Source organism: Hetaerina americana, unplaced genomic scaffold, assembly GCF_022747635.1.
Source record: "Hetaerina americana unplaced genomic scaffold, ioHetAmer1.1.p SCAF_7, whole genome shotgun sequence".
Taxonomy (NCBI): Eukaryota; Metazoa; Arthropoda; class Insecta; order Odonata; family Calopterygidae; genus Hetaerina; species Hetaerina americana.
In genome coordinates this window covers 66,608,649-66,624,976 of record NW_027287316.1, presented here as the reverse complement: position 1 = coordinate 66,624,976, position 16,328 = coordinate 66,608,649, and the positions used below count along the sequence as shown (strand labels likewise).

Genomic DNA, 16,328 nt, shown 5'->3' with positions numbered 1-16,328 from the left:
ATACATATCAAGAATTTCAATGTCGTCCCTACACATATGTGAATATGTGCCAGGTACATGGTATATTAGATACTCTCTTAAGTTCCGAAACATATGAAGAATATAATTATTCATGAATTAAGACAGAAAAAAAATTCATTATGCTATAAATTCTAATGGATTCAAAAAGGGAAAATATTTGAATACTTAGTCACTAAAGGGGATCGAGATGGTGCGGGGGCTAGCGTACTGGCTTCCCACCCAGAGGGCCCGGGTTCAAATCCCGGCGGTGTTGAATATTTTTCAGAGGTATCTCGATCCCTGCTTGAGGTGCTTTGTGGAGGACACTTTGAGTGAGTACGCCGTCCGTCGGATGGGACGTTAAGCCGCGGACCCCTTGGCGCCCTTCGTAAAGAGTAGGCTAATGCCGACGCCGGGTTTCTCTCCACCCTTCATCCTTTCCTATCCATCCCCTATGGCGCAAATGACCTCAGCTGTCGGTCGCCTCCCCTCAAAACTACTACTACTTAGTCACTAAATGTGTACCCTATAGTTAATATACTGAACTCTATATATATATATTTTTTTCCAGTACTTTAAATGACTGTATGACAGTTAAAAGAACTGCAACAAGTCCTTTAGACTGCCCACTCATGATTAGGATGGAAATAGTTTAATGAATAGATGTAAAAAAGATTGGATAATATACAGTGCCAGTTGAAAGCTAAGGTCCCAGTTAGTCCATATAAACATGATGGAATGACTCTTTCAATGATTTAACCTTTGATATTTGTTGCCATATATATTATTTACCCCGCCGCCGCCGACCCCGGTGGCGGCAGGGTAACGTCCTCGTCTGCTATTCCAAGGGTCGCGGGTTCGATTCCCGCCTGGGTGAGTTTTCCTCCACCTAGGGCTTGGGTGTTTGTAAATGTGATCATTGTTATCGTTGTTAATAGTTCGATGTAAAGGCCAGAATGTGCTGTTTTCGGACTTATACTGAATAAATAAATAAATAAAATAAATAAATAAAATTATATGTATTCTTGGCATTTATTTTCTAGGAAAAATTTTCCCCTAATGAAATGCCTAGCAGATCAAACCAGGTTGGGACCAGCAGAAAGAATAGATCGTTTGATTCAGTTTTCAAGGAGACTTCAAGGAGAAGCAAAAGTGAGTGAACTTTTAATACTGAAGAAATTCTTCAGAATATTCACCCTTTGGGCTTAATCACGTACATACACCATTTCCAAGCATCTCTGAGAATAATAAGAAGAACAATATATGTTCATATCATGGCATAATCATGCCAAGCAATAAAAAGTGTGAAGTGGATGACTTACTATAAATTTCACCCAAAAAATGTATCAAATATCATTAAAAATTTTGAGTAGAATCCAAATTATTTTCAAGGAAAATAATTTTCACTCAAGTGCATATTTTTTTAGCCAGACAGAATCCACATTGATGTAAAATTTACGACCCTATTAAGATGCTGCACTAAGGTCAGTGGCAAGGATTATCAGACTTTAAATTTACTGTCGGTGGGATTTTTAATATCTAGATAATATTTGTGATAATCTTGGTGTTTGAGCTGACTTCAAATGATCCTCAATGCCATATTTAATTATTCACATCAATAAATGGATGTGATAATCAGCTGACCAGTGGTCTCAATTTAATTTAAAGAGGGGCAATATATTGGAAAAGCCAAAACTAAGAAAATTTGAGTTCTCAGTCTAAAATGTGCTTTCATAAAATAAGTTTTTAAAATAGTGGTTAAAATATGAGTGACAAAAATTGGCAAGTAAATAAAGTAATTAAAGTTCCATATTTCATAAAATAGCTGTTGGCTAATTTTTTGTCAAATATGAAGGTAAAAAACAAGAGGGAAAATAATGATGTATCAATTTTGATTTTTTAAATTTGTTTTAAAAAGTTCCGTGGATATCCAGTAATGTTCTGTGATATATGTTACTTGCCATTGAAATACTAAAAAAAGGAAAAGCATTAAGCAATTTTTGCCTAAAAATATTCAGCAAAAAAGACTTAGTTGCATTCCTCCTTCATTTTTAACACACAGAGATACACTTCCAGTGACCAATGCACTTTATTGGCATCATAAATCAGCAAACGAATATCTTATATATTTTGCACAGGCTTCTGCGGTGTTTCATATTGAGTTTAACAGAAGGCTTTTGGTGTTCCATCATGTTGGTTATCTTCAGATGAAGATAGTTTCTCGAGACTTTGACTTTGACCTGAAGATGGTACCTGAAACGAGGATGAAAGTGTCATCATCTGAAGACAGCAAATGCAGTGGAACACCAAAAGCCTTCCAGCAATTGAGTATGATATATCTTTTATATGAATGAGACATACTTGCTTTCAGGCTAAGGCTGATTTAGACCGCTGGAACATGAAGTTTTCCTCTGGTCTGATCAAGTTCAGTGGAAGAGTACTAGCCCAAGAGAGAATAATCCAAGGGGGAAAACCTGGGAAAGAAGTTCTCTATCTATCAGGAAAAAATACTGACTGGACTCGTGAGCTAAGATGTGAGTTATGTGTTATCTTTTACACAATTTTTTTTAATGCTATGTTGATGGCTAAAAAAACAAATGTTTTGAAGTCAATCTTCATTGCCTGTAACATTTCACCAGCATGAAAAATATCTGAATAACTAATAGTGAGAAATTTATTTAGGAATATAAAAATCAAAAATGTCTATTAAAAGTTAGTTTTTAAAAGATAATTAACATTCCAAGAAGTCTTTGAAGGAGCAGAATTCTTCTAATTATAAGATTTCTTTTTAGTTTTGAATTGTGTGACATGGTGCTTCCATCATTTTGGTATAATCTGGGCTCCTATTTTATATAACATTAGTAGCAAAATGGGAGCCTTTTTAACAGGATGTATGGTCATAAATGTAAAGCCTAGTTGAAAGCTGGTGGCCCCAATCTGCACAGGAGGAGGTATGGATGGGGGAAATTTGGCTAGAGAGAGGTAGAGGAGGGGTAGGAGAAAAGTCTTGGGCAGCCGTTTCACAGAACTGAAGAGCTGGAGATAGGAATGAAAGTGGGGAATAAATGAAATCAGTTGGGTTTGCTGATGATCAAGCTTTAGTTAGTTAGTCAGCAAAGAGATTGCAAGCATTGCTGAGTAAATTAGAAATTCAGTGCAATAGATGTGGGATGAGAAGAAATATAAATAAAACAAAGGTTGTGTAGTTTCCTAGAAAGAGAAAGGCTAAGTTAAACATTAAAAAAGGAGGGGAACAGGTAACAAATCTCGGAAGTAGTTTTGGACCAAAATGGTCAAAGCAGTATGGACAAAAGAAGAAGAATTGTGTTGGGCAAAGAAGCTTTTGTAAGGAGGAGGGAATTGATGACAGGGATGTCGAGTAAAGGTTATGAGAAAAGGCACGTTAAAACTTTGAAATGGAGCGTAGTTAGCATATATCAGGTTTGATAAGTGCTATGTCACACTATTCATCATCACGCTCTGTCTTAGATCTAGAAGTTCTGAGAGAATTAGAAGAGCTTTCATGATGTGTACCCTTTTTAAATTTTTAAGAATAGCCTCACAATTTTAAAAAATTTCCACGATCATCTGGTTGAAAAAATAAAATGATATTTAAGTTTTGGGAGTCAAACCATTCCCTTTTTTCCCAAATTTAGAGGTGAACAATTTCTTGGCAAATCAATTAATAATAACCAAATTCCTGTAAAACGTACTAAAATTTAATATGCAAAGTTGATTTTACATGATAAAAGACAAAATTTAATACTTAGGTTAGTATGTGCATGAAAATGAAGTACACACTCAAATTTACATCATGGCAATTATTTATTTATTTTATCTTGTTTAGCTATTTTTATTTTTTCCTGTTTTCTGGAGAACAGAATCTGTTTAAGTATGTTTATTTTTTTCCATTTATTATTTCCAGCTTTACTTGTCACATGTCGCATTTATTATGTCATATGGTTACATGGCTTCCTCTCTGACAAAATCAATTTATTATTTTCCTACATATTATCGTTTACTTGCATGACTTAATGTGTCTTGACACTATGAATAATTGTACCACCTTACTTTACAGCTAATTCTATGCTTATGGTTGGCCATATGAGATACTGGGTGTTAGTAAGTCCAGGAAATGTGCTGCGGGAGGCAAAGGCTTTTGTCCAAAGCATACAGAAGGTTGCTTTAGGAATGGGACTTCACCTTCCTGAACCAAGAGAGTAAGTCCAAATAATTATTTTTACCAGCTTTTCCTTGTATCCTAGTGATAATCATTACTTTCATTAATTAATTCTCATTACTGATTTCTAAATAAAATTTAAATAAACTCATTGATTCTACGTTTGATGAGCTTTTCTTGGCGATCACCTTGCGTTGATTGACATCATTTCAAGGTCAAATTTCAGGCCAAAGTTCAAGGTGGTTTAAGGTTTTTGGTTAATCTAATAACCTAGCTTAGGAAACTAAGCATTTATATTTGTGCAGAAACTATTAAAGCTACTTCATTATTTCTGGATTTTCATTCAAATTCAATCATTTTAATACTTATTTTCATCAAGTTTTTCCTTCTTTAAGAAATCATAATCTAATGTTCATTTACATTTTACTAAAATGTCTTTTTCAAATCATATTCAAGGGTCTCCTTGGAAGATGATAGAGTGACCACGTATATTCAATCAATAAACAGATTCTGTTCTCCAGAAAACAGGCCATCACTAATGATGGTCATTCTGCCAAATAACCGGCTTGATCGTTATGCAGCTATTAAAAAGAAATGCTGCGTGGACTCAGCAGGTAAAGACAATCCAAGAACTAGCATGCTTTGGATTAGTAATTGAATTATATGGTACATAGAAAATATAGGGGTGCGATATTCCAGGGGTAGAGTGTTGGACTACTGACTAGAGGGCCCAGGTTCGATTCCTGGGCATGCCTCTCTGGGCACCCTCAGCTTCGGCCAAGCTGTGTGATTTTTTGGGTACCAGAACTTCTTGGGAAACCATAACCAGCACTGGGAAAGAAACTGGGCCCCAAAGCCTGATGAGTGAATTTCAAACAGCATATAGGGCTTAGCACTCCACCATCACCTACCAAACCAACCTTTGGGTAGATTACTGTGTTTATGGTATATTCATGCAGAAAACATGCAGATAACCTTCATCAATAATTTTTTTTTAGAAAACAAACTGAGAGTATCAACTCAATTTTGATATTAATTAAAGTTTTAGATAAAAATATGTAATGTCTACTAAAGATTGGTTTTGGCAGTGGCACTTAATTCTTGTAAAGAAGCCTCTGGGGTTTTTAACCTAATAGCTACTCATGCCTAAGAAATGGCTGGAAGATTTTATGCAGACAACTGTTGTAACACTTTGTGTTTTGTTTTTCTTCATTGCTTGATTTTTTTCATAACAGTTGTCCAATGACTTTTCTCATTTAAATTTTAATATGGGTAGTGATATACTGATTGAGCTGGGAGTGTTACATGCCCATTTATGATCAGCTAAGTAATTTAGCTTCAGTTAAAGTCTCAAGAGAAAATATGAGTCACTTCGGTCAGATAAGCTTTTCTGAAAAAGCAGGATAAATCTTTGTTGATCCCAAAAAATTCCAACCATAATTTATAGAAATAAACCAGCAGTTAAGAAGTAGATGCATGAAACAAATTAATTCAATTTCTCTTCATATATGAATGTGATAGTTATTTCATTTCCTGTAATATCTGAGGAAAATTGACATTCAATTCTAATTCAAAGCATTTATTAATTACATTTAATTGTCAAAGTAGTATTATCCCTTGTTTAAACCTTAGCGTAATTAATTTAATAGATATTAAAACATAAAAACATGGCCACTTTTGCAATTGAATCAAGTGGAAAACTAATTCCCCAAGCGCCCCATGCAAAATTCCTAGGAATAGTTCTAGACGGGCGGTTGTCCTGGTGGGAGCATATATGTCACCTGGGCAAAAAACTGAATACCATTTGCTTCCTTATTAGAAGCATCAGGTTTACCGTAACAATGGATGTCCTCATGTCAATATATTATGCAAATATCTACTCCTGTATAGTATATAGTATCCTTTTCTGGGGTTCTTCTCCGCTTGCAGACACAATATTTAAAATTCAAAAGCGAGCCGTACGGCTAATTGTCAAAGCAGAGCATAATGCTCCTTGTCGTCCATTATTCCATAAATTGAACATTCTATGTTTGCCATGTATTTATATCTATGTATTACTGGTGTACACCTTTGTAAACCTTTCAATGTATGACACAAATTGTGGTATTCACCACTATGGGACCAGGTCTAAAAATGATCTGCACCGAACTTACGTAAGAACTAGAACCACCGCACTAGGCCCTAAATCTATGGGTCTCCTTATGTTTAATAAGCTAAATGAGGACCTGAAATCCAGCACAAACATTTATCTATTTAAAAGGAAATTGAGAGCTTTTCTTCAAAGGAATTTGTTCTATTCTATTAGGAATTTCATGGAACATGAAACTTAGAATAGGCATATGTATTTACATTGTGTATTATTGTATATATTGACGTGTCCTATACTATGTGTACAATTTTTTTGTATGATGCAGTCTCTGGACAAATAAAATTATTATTATTATTAAGGTCTGTATCGAAAACCTTGTATCTACGTTCACCTTGGCTTTCTTTAGTCATGATTCAAGGCAAGCTAAGGAGAAGTCAACTTTAGATATGCAACTTATAGTATGAACCAAGAAACTGTAATACTTATTCAAGTAGAAAGATGTTGGGACAGGTTAGTCAGCTTTTGTAGGTACATACACTTTGGGAGAGGTCTACTTTTTCCTCATTGTTGCCACAGTGTATTTACATAAAAACGAATTTCTCTTGATTGAAAGTAATTCTTTCAAATTATATTACCTGTTCAATCACAATTACATCTTTAAGAAAGAAAAGGTATGTCATATTGTTATTTTCATTTGATATTTAATCTAAGTTTCCTTTATTCCAACAGTTCCCACACAGCTGGTATTGGCAAAGAATCTTTCTAGTAGCAGTGCAATGTCTATAGCAACCAAGATTGCAGTGCAAATCAACTGCAAAATTGGTGGTGCTCCATGGACTGTTGACATTCCCCTCGAGGTAAACTATTCAATTTCATCATATTTTTTCATGTGGGGATTATTATCAGTTGAAGAGTGAAATAGATCAATTTTTTAAACATGATCTTTTTCAAAAAATTCTGGCTGTTTATTATTATTATCGGTGATTTTCCAGTTAAGTTAGTGGATGAACACAGGCTACAAACCAGTGCAACAATAATGCCCTTGCCTTTCCCACAAAAGACAACCTAATATATAATACTACACAATGTTCTTCTCGAATTTTGCATATTATCTTCCCCTATTCTGTCCAACGTGCCTTCCCTATTTCCCACTCCTCACTTGGCTAGCAACATTCTTCCCTCTACCAATATCTTTAACATTCCATCGTCTATCAAAATTCTCTTCATCCATCTTTCCTGCTTCTTTTGGATTTCTACCAACAATCCCTTCTCCTCCCCAACCATGACTAGCACTTCCTCGTTTTTTTCCTTTCTGCCCACTAAACCTTCTCCATCCTTCTCCACACCCACATCTCAAAGGACTCCAATCTATGCCTATCCTTTAATTACCATATCTCTAAGCTGTACAAAAACCATGTCCATATCAAACTTTTGACGAGCCTTTTCACAAAATTCTTACTCAAATGTCCCTGTCATCCATTCTCTTATTTAACTAAAAGTATATAAACCTTAAAAGTCTATTAGATAGACTAGCTTAATGATTGATTGACACAAAGTATTGACCAATTAACTGACACTCAAATACCTCGTCAAAAGAATAGGAACACCCTAAATCTATTCAATGAATTTTCACCTAATATCTACTACGGTGATGCATGGTTTCACTTGGTTCCATAACACTTTTTAAACATCTGACCTGAAAAATTCTGCAAAATGTAAAAAAATTTAAAATTTCAATCAACTAGTGAGTGTTGATTTAATAATTAAAATGCTTTCTTTGCATTAGTTTGAGCTGAACAAGTTTGTCAATTTAGTTTGTGAATTTTGTAAGTTTCATTCAAGATATCATGATTTTCAGTTAATACCTATCAATTAACTGGAAAGCTTCCCTGCCATTCATATGGTTTAAAATTTTGAAGCTACATAACAATAAAAACATTATTTTTCAGCATGCTCGATTCATAGGTATATTTCAATACAAATGTTAAGGCTTGAGGTGAGGATAGCACCAAGTAGTTTATAGGAGTAGAAAATGTAGAACTACAACATTAAAACTTTTAAATTAATAGGGTCCAATAAATGTTTACACTCTAACCTTATGATATGCTCACAAAAATCATTTTCTCCATGAGTTTTTGTAAGAATTTAACTGTGAATGAATTTGGTACATGTTTACGCTTTAATTCAGGGATTGATGGTGATTGGATTTGACGTTTACCATGACACCAGTCAGAGGGGAACATCTATTGGAGCTCTAGTATCATCATTGGATCGACAACTCACCCGGTACTACAGTTCTGTCAGCTTTCACCGCACCGGTGAAGAATTAAGCAATGAACTACCCATAAATGTCATCAGTACGTAGTCATTTATTAACAAGAGCAAAATATAGCAGTAGAATAAACAGACCCGGCTGAAACAATGTTTTAGTGAAGTTTTCTCCTGTCTCCCATCAGGTCAGGGTTTCCATATTGGCCAGTATGAAGCCCCTGACCCGGTGGAAGACCCGAGAAAACTTCATCAAGCAGATATTCCAGGAAAGCACCAAATCTTACTAAAACATTACTGTTTCAAAATTCCAAATTTGTTCAAAATTATGAAAGTAATATTTACATACATAAGCAACTTTTCACTAGTTATCTTTACTAATTATTACTTTTCTAATTTGTTTCTCTCCTTTTTTTACTGGGGCAATATTTTCCTTATTGTTACAGTTAGTTACTTACAAATAAAAGTAATTCTCACAAACCCTTATGCATACATACTCAGGATATCTAATTTATGTCTACATTCATGATATATTATTTTTTTAATGTAGTTTTACTATGTACATTCAGCTTTTTCCATGCTGGAAAGTAATTAAATTCATTATTAAACTGACAGAGTAATGCAACAATTTCAGAGTGTAAAAATCATTCGCCTTGACTGTCAAGGCGAATGATTTTTACACTCTGAAATTGTTGCATTAAAATGCACATTAGCGGATGAATCCGTTAAAAGTTACTGTTGCGGCATCTCCCGCAGTTTCTTTGGAATTTGACAGAGTAATGTTTGTATCCATGGTATTATTGCATGCTGCATTTAATACCCAATGGAGGCAACGGTTGTGAATTCATAGTGATAATCTCCTTGCAGAGGCACTACATAAATTCAGGAGTTACAACAATGGAAATCTCCCAAAAAAAATTGTTTTATATCGGGATGGTGTCGGGGAAGGTCAAATTACATACGTCTTCCAACATGAAGTGGAGCTACTCAAGGTAATTTGTTTTCTTTATAATTTCAATGATTTTTGCATGTGTAATGGAACATGTTTATAAAATTAGTTAAATGCCAAAGGATTGCTATAGTTACTGTTGAATATTTATGATCATGCCATTAAAATCTAATAAGTTAAATACCCAAGGGTACCTGTTCATGTATACTTACTTAACATATGCATCCTATTGTAAAACACTGGTCCTATTCTTGAAAATTGTGTATAATTAATAACTGTCAACTGGATGCAGGTAGGTTTCAGATGGGCACCAAAAGCTATTAAGCTATGATGTGGCCTTTTTTTGGTGACTGATGGTTTTTAAATACTCATTCTCACTACCACTGAGCTTAAGAGCACCAAAAATAAACCAAATCATCACGTCTAGTCCCCTCAAGTCCATTACTTTTTCATCTTCTTCAAATTTATCCTAAAACTTTTTCCCTCCCTCTTCCAGCATGCTTAACACTTCTACTTTGAAGCAGAGATCAAAACATACAAACAAATTAATTTAAGCAAAATACGTTATAGAAAAACAATCCACTCCCAGGCAATAATAACCAATCTAAACTATAAAATAGTTGAAATCCCAAGATTTTAATGATAGCACTAATATTTTATCCATATACTGAGCATTAATGGTTCAACTTTCATGGGTAATATGCCCAAAGACCTTTCATGATTATGTAAAACCATAAATATCAAATGTCACACAAAACATGTTATTCATGTAAAAGAAGTGTTTGTTCACCGTAGTGATAAATTGATAAAATAGTACAGAAACTGGCCAACATGTAAAGTTAATTGCAAATGGAATAATTTCCCTGCCTCTCTCTCATGCATATGTGTTTATTTAGTTAAATTCCATTAATGGGCCAAATACTGGTTGATCAACCAGCAGATACAGGTAAATGACAATGCTAATATGATAATGTTACTAATATTTGTCATTGGACACATCTGATTCCCACATGATCTGATTTCAGTTTCATTTCTTTCAGCAACGGCTGGCAGCCATCTACAAAGGACATAACTTTCACTTGGCCTTCATTGTGATCACTAAAAGGATCAATACCAGATTCTTTGCCAACACCAATAATCCACCATCTGGAACAGTGGTCGATGATGTCATAACATTGCCTCACAGGTGATTTCGTGAAATATGCTAATCCTCATTGAGAGCAACTCCTTTGGATCTCCTTTTTCCACATCGGTTTCACAGTGCTATATTCAACAATAATTGAATTTGAATGAGTAATTGAAAAAAACTATATACTATATTTTCAGGTATGACTTCTTCCTGGTTTCTCAGTCTGTGAAACAGGGCACAGTCAGCCCCACTTCATACAATGTGATATTCGACAACGTGGGACTCACACCAGATAAGCTGCAGCGATTAACTTACAAGCTCACTCATTTGTATTTCAACTGGAGTGTAAGTAAACTTTTAAATCATAAGGGAAACTACTTTTTGCCATTTTCCTCTCCCCAAATCTCTATTTTCTGTAGCATTCAGATAACAAGACACATGCAAAAAGCTTAGAATTTATGATAATAACAGTAATCTATCGGTCAAGATAGGTTTTCAATGGATCCACTGCCTAACCTGCATAACATTTTCAAACCTCTTCTAACACAAAACTTCAAAACTAGCACTGCAATAAACTAATCTTCAACTCCTCATACTTTCTGCCTCCCTTATTCCATCCAACATGCGCATTATTTCCCTCACCTACCCAATATTCTCCCCTTTATGACAGCCTTTAACACTCACTTTTTCTATTCATTATGCTCTGCATCCATTTTTCCTGCCTTAATAGGATTTCTCCCAACAAACCTTATCCCCTCCCCCACCATGCCAAGAACTTTTTCATTTGTTTTTATTTCAATCAAATTTACTTTCTCCATCCTTCTTCATACCTATATCTCAAAATTCTCCTGTATATGCTTATCCTATTGTCTCAAAAACCTAGTGCCTAAGCCATTAAATACTATGCTGTAATATTCCTTTAAGTACTTTCTGTAAATATTTACTTATGATCCCTCTAATCGACTCCCCCTTCGTAAAAGCTTCTTTACCTAATTCAGTTCATTTAATGTCCCAACTACTCTGCTCATCCACCTCCAAAGCACTTCCTAAATAGGTCAACTGGCTTAGTTTTTGTATTTCTTAACTGAAATGGTTTTCTTGACCTCCCTATTTTGTGATAATCTCATTACCTTCACTTTTTTACTTCATTTTCATCCCAAGGATATCACACTCTTGAAAACACTTAGCAATAACTGCAATCCCAAGGTTGAATGGCCAACTAAATTTTAATCATCTACAAATCTGTATTTTATTAAAATTGTGCTCCTGTTTTCACTGTAGAGCTATCAAAACTAAATTTTAGAGACTTTTTCATGTAGTATAAAAACCTGATAGTGGCACCAAAAGAGCTTATTTTAGTTACCCAGAACTTTCAAAGCCTATGGCCTAAGCCTTTCAAAACCTAAGGCCTTGCTATTTTGTCAGTTTTCCTTTGACATGAGTCTGAAAGGGTAATTGATTGTTGGTGAGAATAGGATAGAACACTTTTGAAATGAACACAAAGCACAGTTTCCCCAAAACTTCATGCCACTCTTATGTGACAACCACAATTATTGGGTGCACTATGTAAAGATTATACTTTCACTATCAATGACTGCAAAGACAGATGAGATTTATTCAAGGTATAGATGATTTTAAATGCCTTACTCATCATGAGCCTTCCCTTAATTTAGATTAAATCTATTATATTTCAGTTATAATTTCCCTTAATAATTATTTTTTTTTAATTTCAAATTTGCTGAGTAGTTTAAATAGCCAACATTTTTCTGGACTTTAAAACATTTATTTCTACCTAAATCTAAAAATAAAACTTTTCTATTAAAACAAGTAGAACTCCAATGCCTGTTCAACATTTGAGGAAAGTAAATATGAATCATGTCAAAAATAAGTCCATATGGTAATCTGCCAATCAGATCTTTTGATTGTTTAATGGTTCATAACCATTTCTTAATATAGAACCTGGATTGAATTGTGCCTACAAAAAATGCTCTATTCCCCCAAGCTGGGACTATTTCTGAGTTCTTTTATCCTACATGTAAGACTTAGTTAACAATTTTTTATTTTCTCAATTTCAACTGAGAAATATTTTTGTCTCATGTAATATTACCCATGTATTTTGAATTATTTTGGAAATCATGTCACTTCTGTGTGCTTTCGTTTATAAGGACAACTCCTGTTATTTTATTTCATCGATTAATCTCACATTGATCTGTAAATAACAATATTTCTCCTTTCAACAGGGTACTGTGCGAGTCCCAGCACCCTGCCAATATGCACATAAGTTGGCTTATCTGGTTGGACAGGCTATACATAAAACACCCAACCCGGAACTTGACGAACTACTTTATTTCTTGTAATCCTCTATGCATGGTTGAATTTCCTCTGTATGAAGAACTGATGTTATTCAAGAGTTTTTTCAAAGCTGTCATTTATTAAAATGACAAGAACTGTGTTTTCTTTCTTAAAGTAGCCTTAATTTCAGTATGACTGCTATGCATCATAGTACGAGAGGTCATACAAGAAGAATTCAATGTTTTTTTTAGTCAAGTGATTATTATTTCTTTGAACTTAATGATTAGTTCTTGATTATTTCAGAGCAAAGAATCTTAAAGCTCGTCATTTTCAGTTTATGTTACATCATTTGTAAGTGTACAAGATTTTTTTTAAAAGCATGTGTGTTCATCATTGAGGAAAACATTTTAAAGTGACAATGATTTCAATTACTTTTAGAATATCTTATAATAACGTGAAGTATTTGTTTAGCTTCATAATGATTGTGCATGCTACGATATTCATACCTTGATAAAGGTATCTTTTGATATTGATAAAGGTGTTCAGTATGACTTCTAACTGATCTTTGTATGCTTAATAAACAATTAAAAAGCTCATTTATTTTTATTCATTTTTTGTCTTAATTCTTAAATTTAGCTAAGGATGTGAGAATAGACCTAGTGTACATTAACATTAGCCCTGGATTTGAAATTTGTCCTCAATAGATAGGGATAGATGATAGGGATAACATTAGATACAAATTTCAAATTTCCTGCAATTTACAGTGATCAGAAAATTGATGGTGCAATGTGCATTATTCTGGGGAATAGATAAAACTCGTTAACATGGAAGGAATGGATTACTTTAAAAGTATTATTTAATAATTTTATGACAGCAATGGGTTTTGCCTCTAGTACTGAAGAGTATTGGGATTTTATTTCTTCAAAAAACTTGCTGAGGTTATCCTCTCTGAATCAAGCAAAGCTCAACCAATCAGTAAGCAATGCTATACCAATTAGTTATTCATGAAGAGTTATCATCCATTAAAGACATTTTGTTTTTAACAAATGGTAAAAAAACTATTATTCTCATGTAGCTAAATATTTAACCTCTTTGTGAGACTTCAACCAGCCATGGAGCTGTATTTCTTCCTATGTCAGCTGCTGTATACATTGGGATGCCCCCAGCAAGGGCTGCAGGGATGTCATTAAGCTCCTTTTGGCACCAAAGGTTTTCTCCCTTCCCTTGTGCCTCAAGTCTCTGGAGTCAAAATTTGCAGACTGTAACGGAACATACTTGCACAAAGAGATGAGAAAGCAAAATAGCACTTTAACACTATAAAACATGTACTCCAAATACTGAAAAGGAAATGAAATTATTTTAAAAATTATGTCCTTATATAACAAGTTTGCAGGATGCTGTTCATAATAACATATTTCAAAAGCTCACTTTACTTATAAACATTCTGGATTGAAATATTCCCTTGAAGATATGAAACTGGAATTATTAAGCCTGTCGTAAAATTGCTCTACACTGCTAATGCTATCTCCCTCTCGCTCTTCTTAATGATGTACATAAATAATTTCATTATTTGACATGCATTGGGGAAACATTGAAGGATAAGATATTTAGCATGTCTTGAGAGAATTATCACCATAAACCTTAATTATACTACCATGATCAAAAAGTTCCCGGAATAACCACCGTGTGGCGCTCCCATCGTTCCGATTTGAGTTCTGTTTTTTTTGTTAAATTGGTACATCTGTTGTTGATATTCCCTTTAAATCTTAGTGTCATAACTTGACATTTGCAAAAGTTACGGTCGGTTTTCGGTATGTCCATCAGTGCTTCCTGCGATTTTTCCATTACTTCCTCTCGGCTGCTAAAACGCGTTCCCCGTAATGGTTTTTTAACTCGATTGAACAGAAAGAAGTCACAGGGAGCCAAATCAGGTGAATTCGGTGGCTGTTGGATGGTATTTGTTGCATTTTTCGTCAAAAAATTACGAATAATGATAGCACTGTGCGACGGTGCGTTATCATGGTGCAAAATCCACGAGTTTTCTGCCCACATTTCTGGTCTCTTTCGGCGAATTGCTTCACGCAAACGTCTCATAACGCCCAAATAATACTCTTTGTTTACTGTCTGGCCTTCTGGCAAAAATTCATGATGCACTACACCGTTGTAATCCATGAAAACCGTCAGCATTGCCTTCTTTTTTGACTGAAAACGACGTGGTTTTTTTGGTCTCGGCTCATTTGGTGAACGCCATTCACTTGCCTGATGTCTGGATTGCGTGTCGTACTCATAAACCCACGTCTCGTCTCCAGTAATGATCCTTTTGATGAATGTGGGATCGGATTCAGCCTCGCAAATCATGTCTTTTGCGACGTCAACACGGTCTCTTTTTTGCATGAAATTGAGGTCTTTCGGCACCAACTTTGCTGCTACACGACGGAAACCCAAATCATTAACCACAATGGCTTGGGCGGATCCATAGGCAATGTTCAAGTCCTCCGCTATTTCTCTGATGGTTAATTTGCGGTTATTGACCAACATTTCTTTTACTTTATCAATTTTTTCACCGACTTTCGATGTCGATGGTCTGCCACTGCGTTCATCATCTTCGATTGACTCACGACCACTTCTGAACCGCTCGTGCCACTGGTAAACGACCGTTTTTTTTTAGAGAATCGTTGCCGAAACACTTTTCCAACATTTCCAACGTCCGTGCGCCACTAAATCCGTTTTTTACGCAAAATTTAATGCAAGTTCGTTGTTGCAAATTTAAATCCATTTCTGCAATTGTAAAAAATCGCCACCACACACAGAGATAGATGTACTCTTGGCTACGTAACTTTTGCAAATGTCAAGTTATGACACTAAGATTTAAAGGGAATATCAACAACAGATGTACCAATTTAACAAAAAAAAACAGAACTCAAATCGGAACGATGGGAGCGCCACACGGTGGTTATTCCGGGAACTTTTTGATCGAGGTAGTATTATAAATCAGTACTCCATCCGTGGCCTCGATGCTATTACAAGATCTCTTATTGGGTCTTTAATATTCAAGCTAATAATCCCAATGAAGAGGAACCTAATTTATAATACAAGAGTAACACTTGTGAATGATCTCAAATTTCTCACGTTCAAAATATGATGTTAAACCTGATCACATCAAAAGATGGCTGAAACTATTCGCTTTTATTCAATACTTTAAACAGTTATTGGAAAATTGTTTTCCAAGAAAACTGCCACTTCAAGAATAAAATTGGTGAATACAAATGGCATAAATCAAGAGCTCCTGCAACATAGATATGAAATTGTTAGTTGGAATCAAGTTTACATTTCGGCCGAAATTAGTCTGTTATGTATTCACCCCCTACCACACATCGCAGCCATGGCTTGCGGGGCACAAAAAATACTATCCAAATCAATA

At 34.8% G+C, this 16,328-nt stretch overlaps 1 protein-coding gene across 1 annotated transcript in view; it reads left to right on the top strand.

Moving 5' to 3' along the window:
• LOC139696868 (piwi-like protein Siwi) overlaps positions 1-13,453 on the top strand; it is a 28,178-nt gene extending 14,725 nt beyond the window's left edge. The window contains exons 9-18 of the mRNA XM_071595748.1: positions 1,044-1,152; positions 2,372-2,534; positions 4,079-4,220; positions 4,637-4,794; positions 6,999-7,126; positions 8,458-8,626; positions 9,405-9,529; positions 10,527-10,672; positions 10,813-10,960; positions 12,856-13,453. Of these exons, the coding sequence (XP_071451849.1) occupies positions 1,044-1,152; positions 2,372-2,534; positions 4,079-4,220; positions 4,637-4,794; positions 6,999-7,126; positions 8,458-8,626; positions 9,405-9,529; positions 10,527-10,672; positions 10,813-10,960; positions 12,856-12,972 (1,405 nt within the window). The 3' untranslated portion in view covers positions 12,973-13,453. The remainder of the gene's footprint in view (positions 1-1,043; positions 1,153-2,371; positions 2,535-4,078; positions 4,221-4,636; positions 4,795-6,998; positions 7,127-8,457; positions 8,627-9,404; positions 9,530-10,526; positions 10,673-10,812; positions 10,961-12,855) is intronic.
• Positions 13,454-16,328: the final 2,875 nt, after the last annotated feature.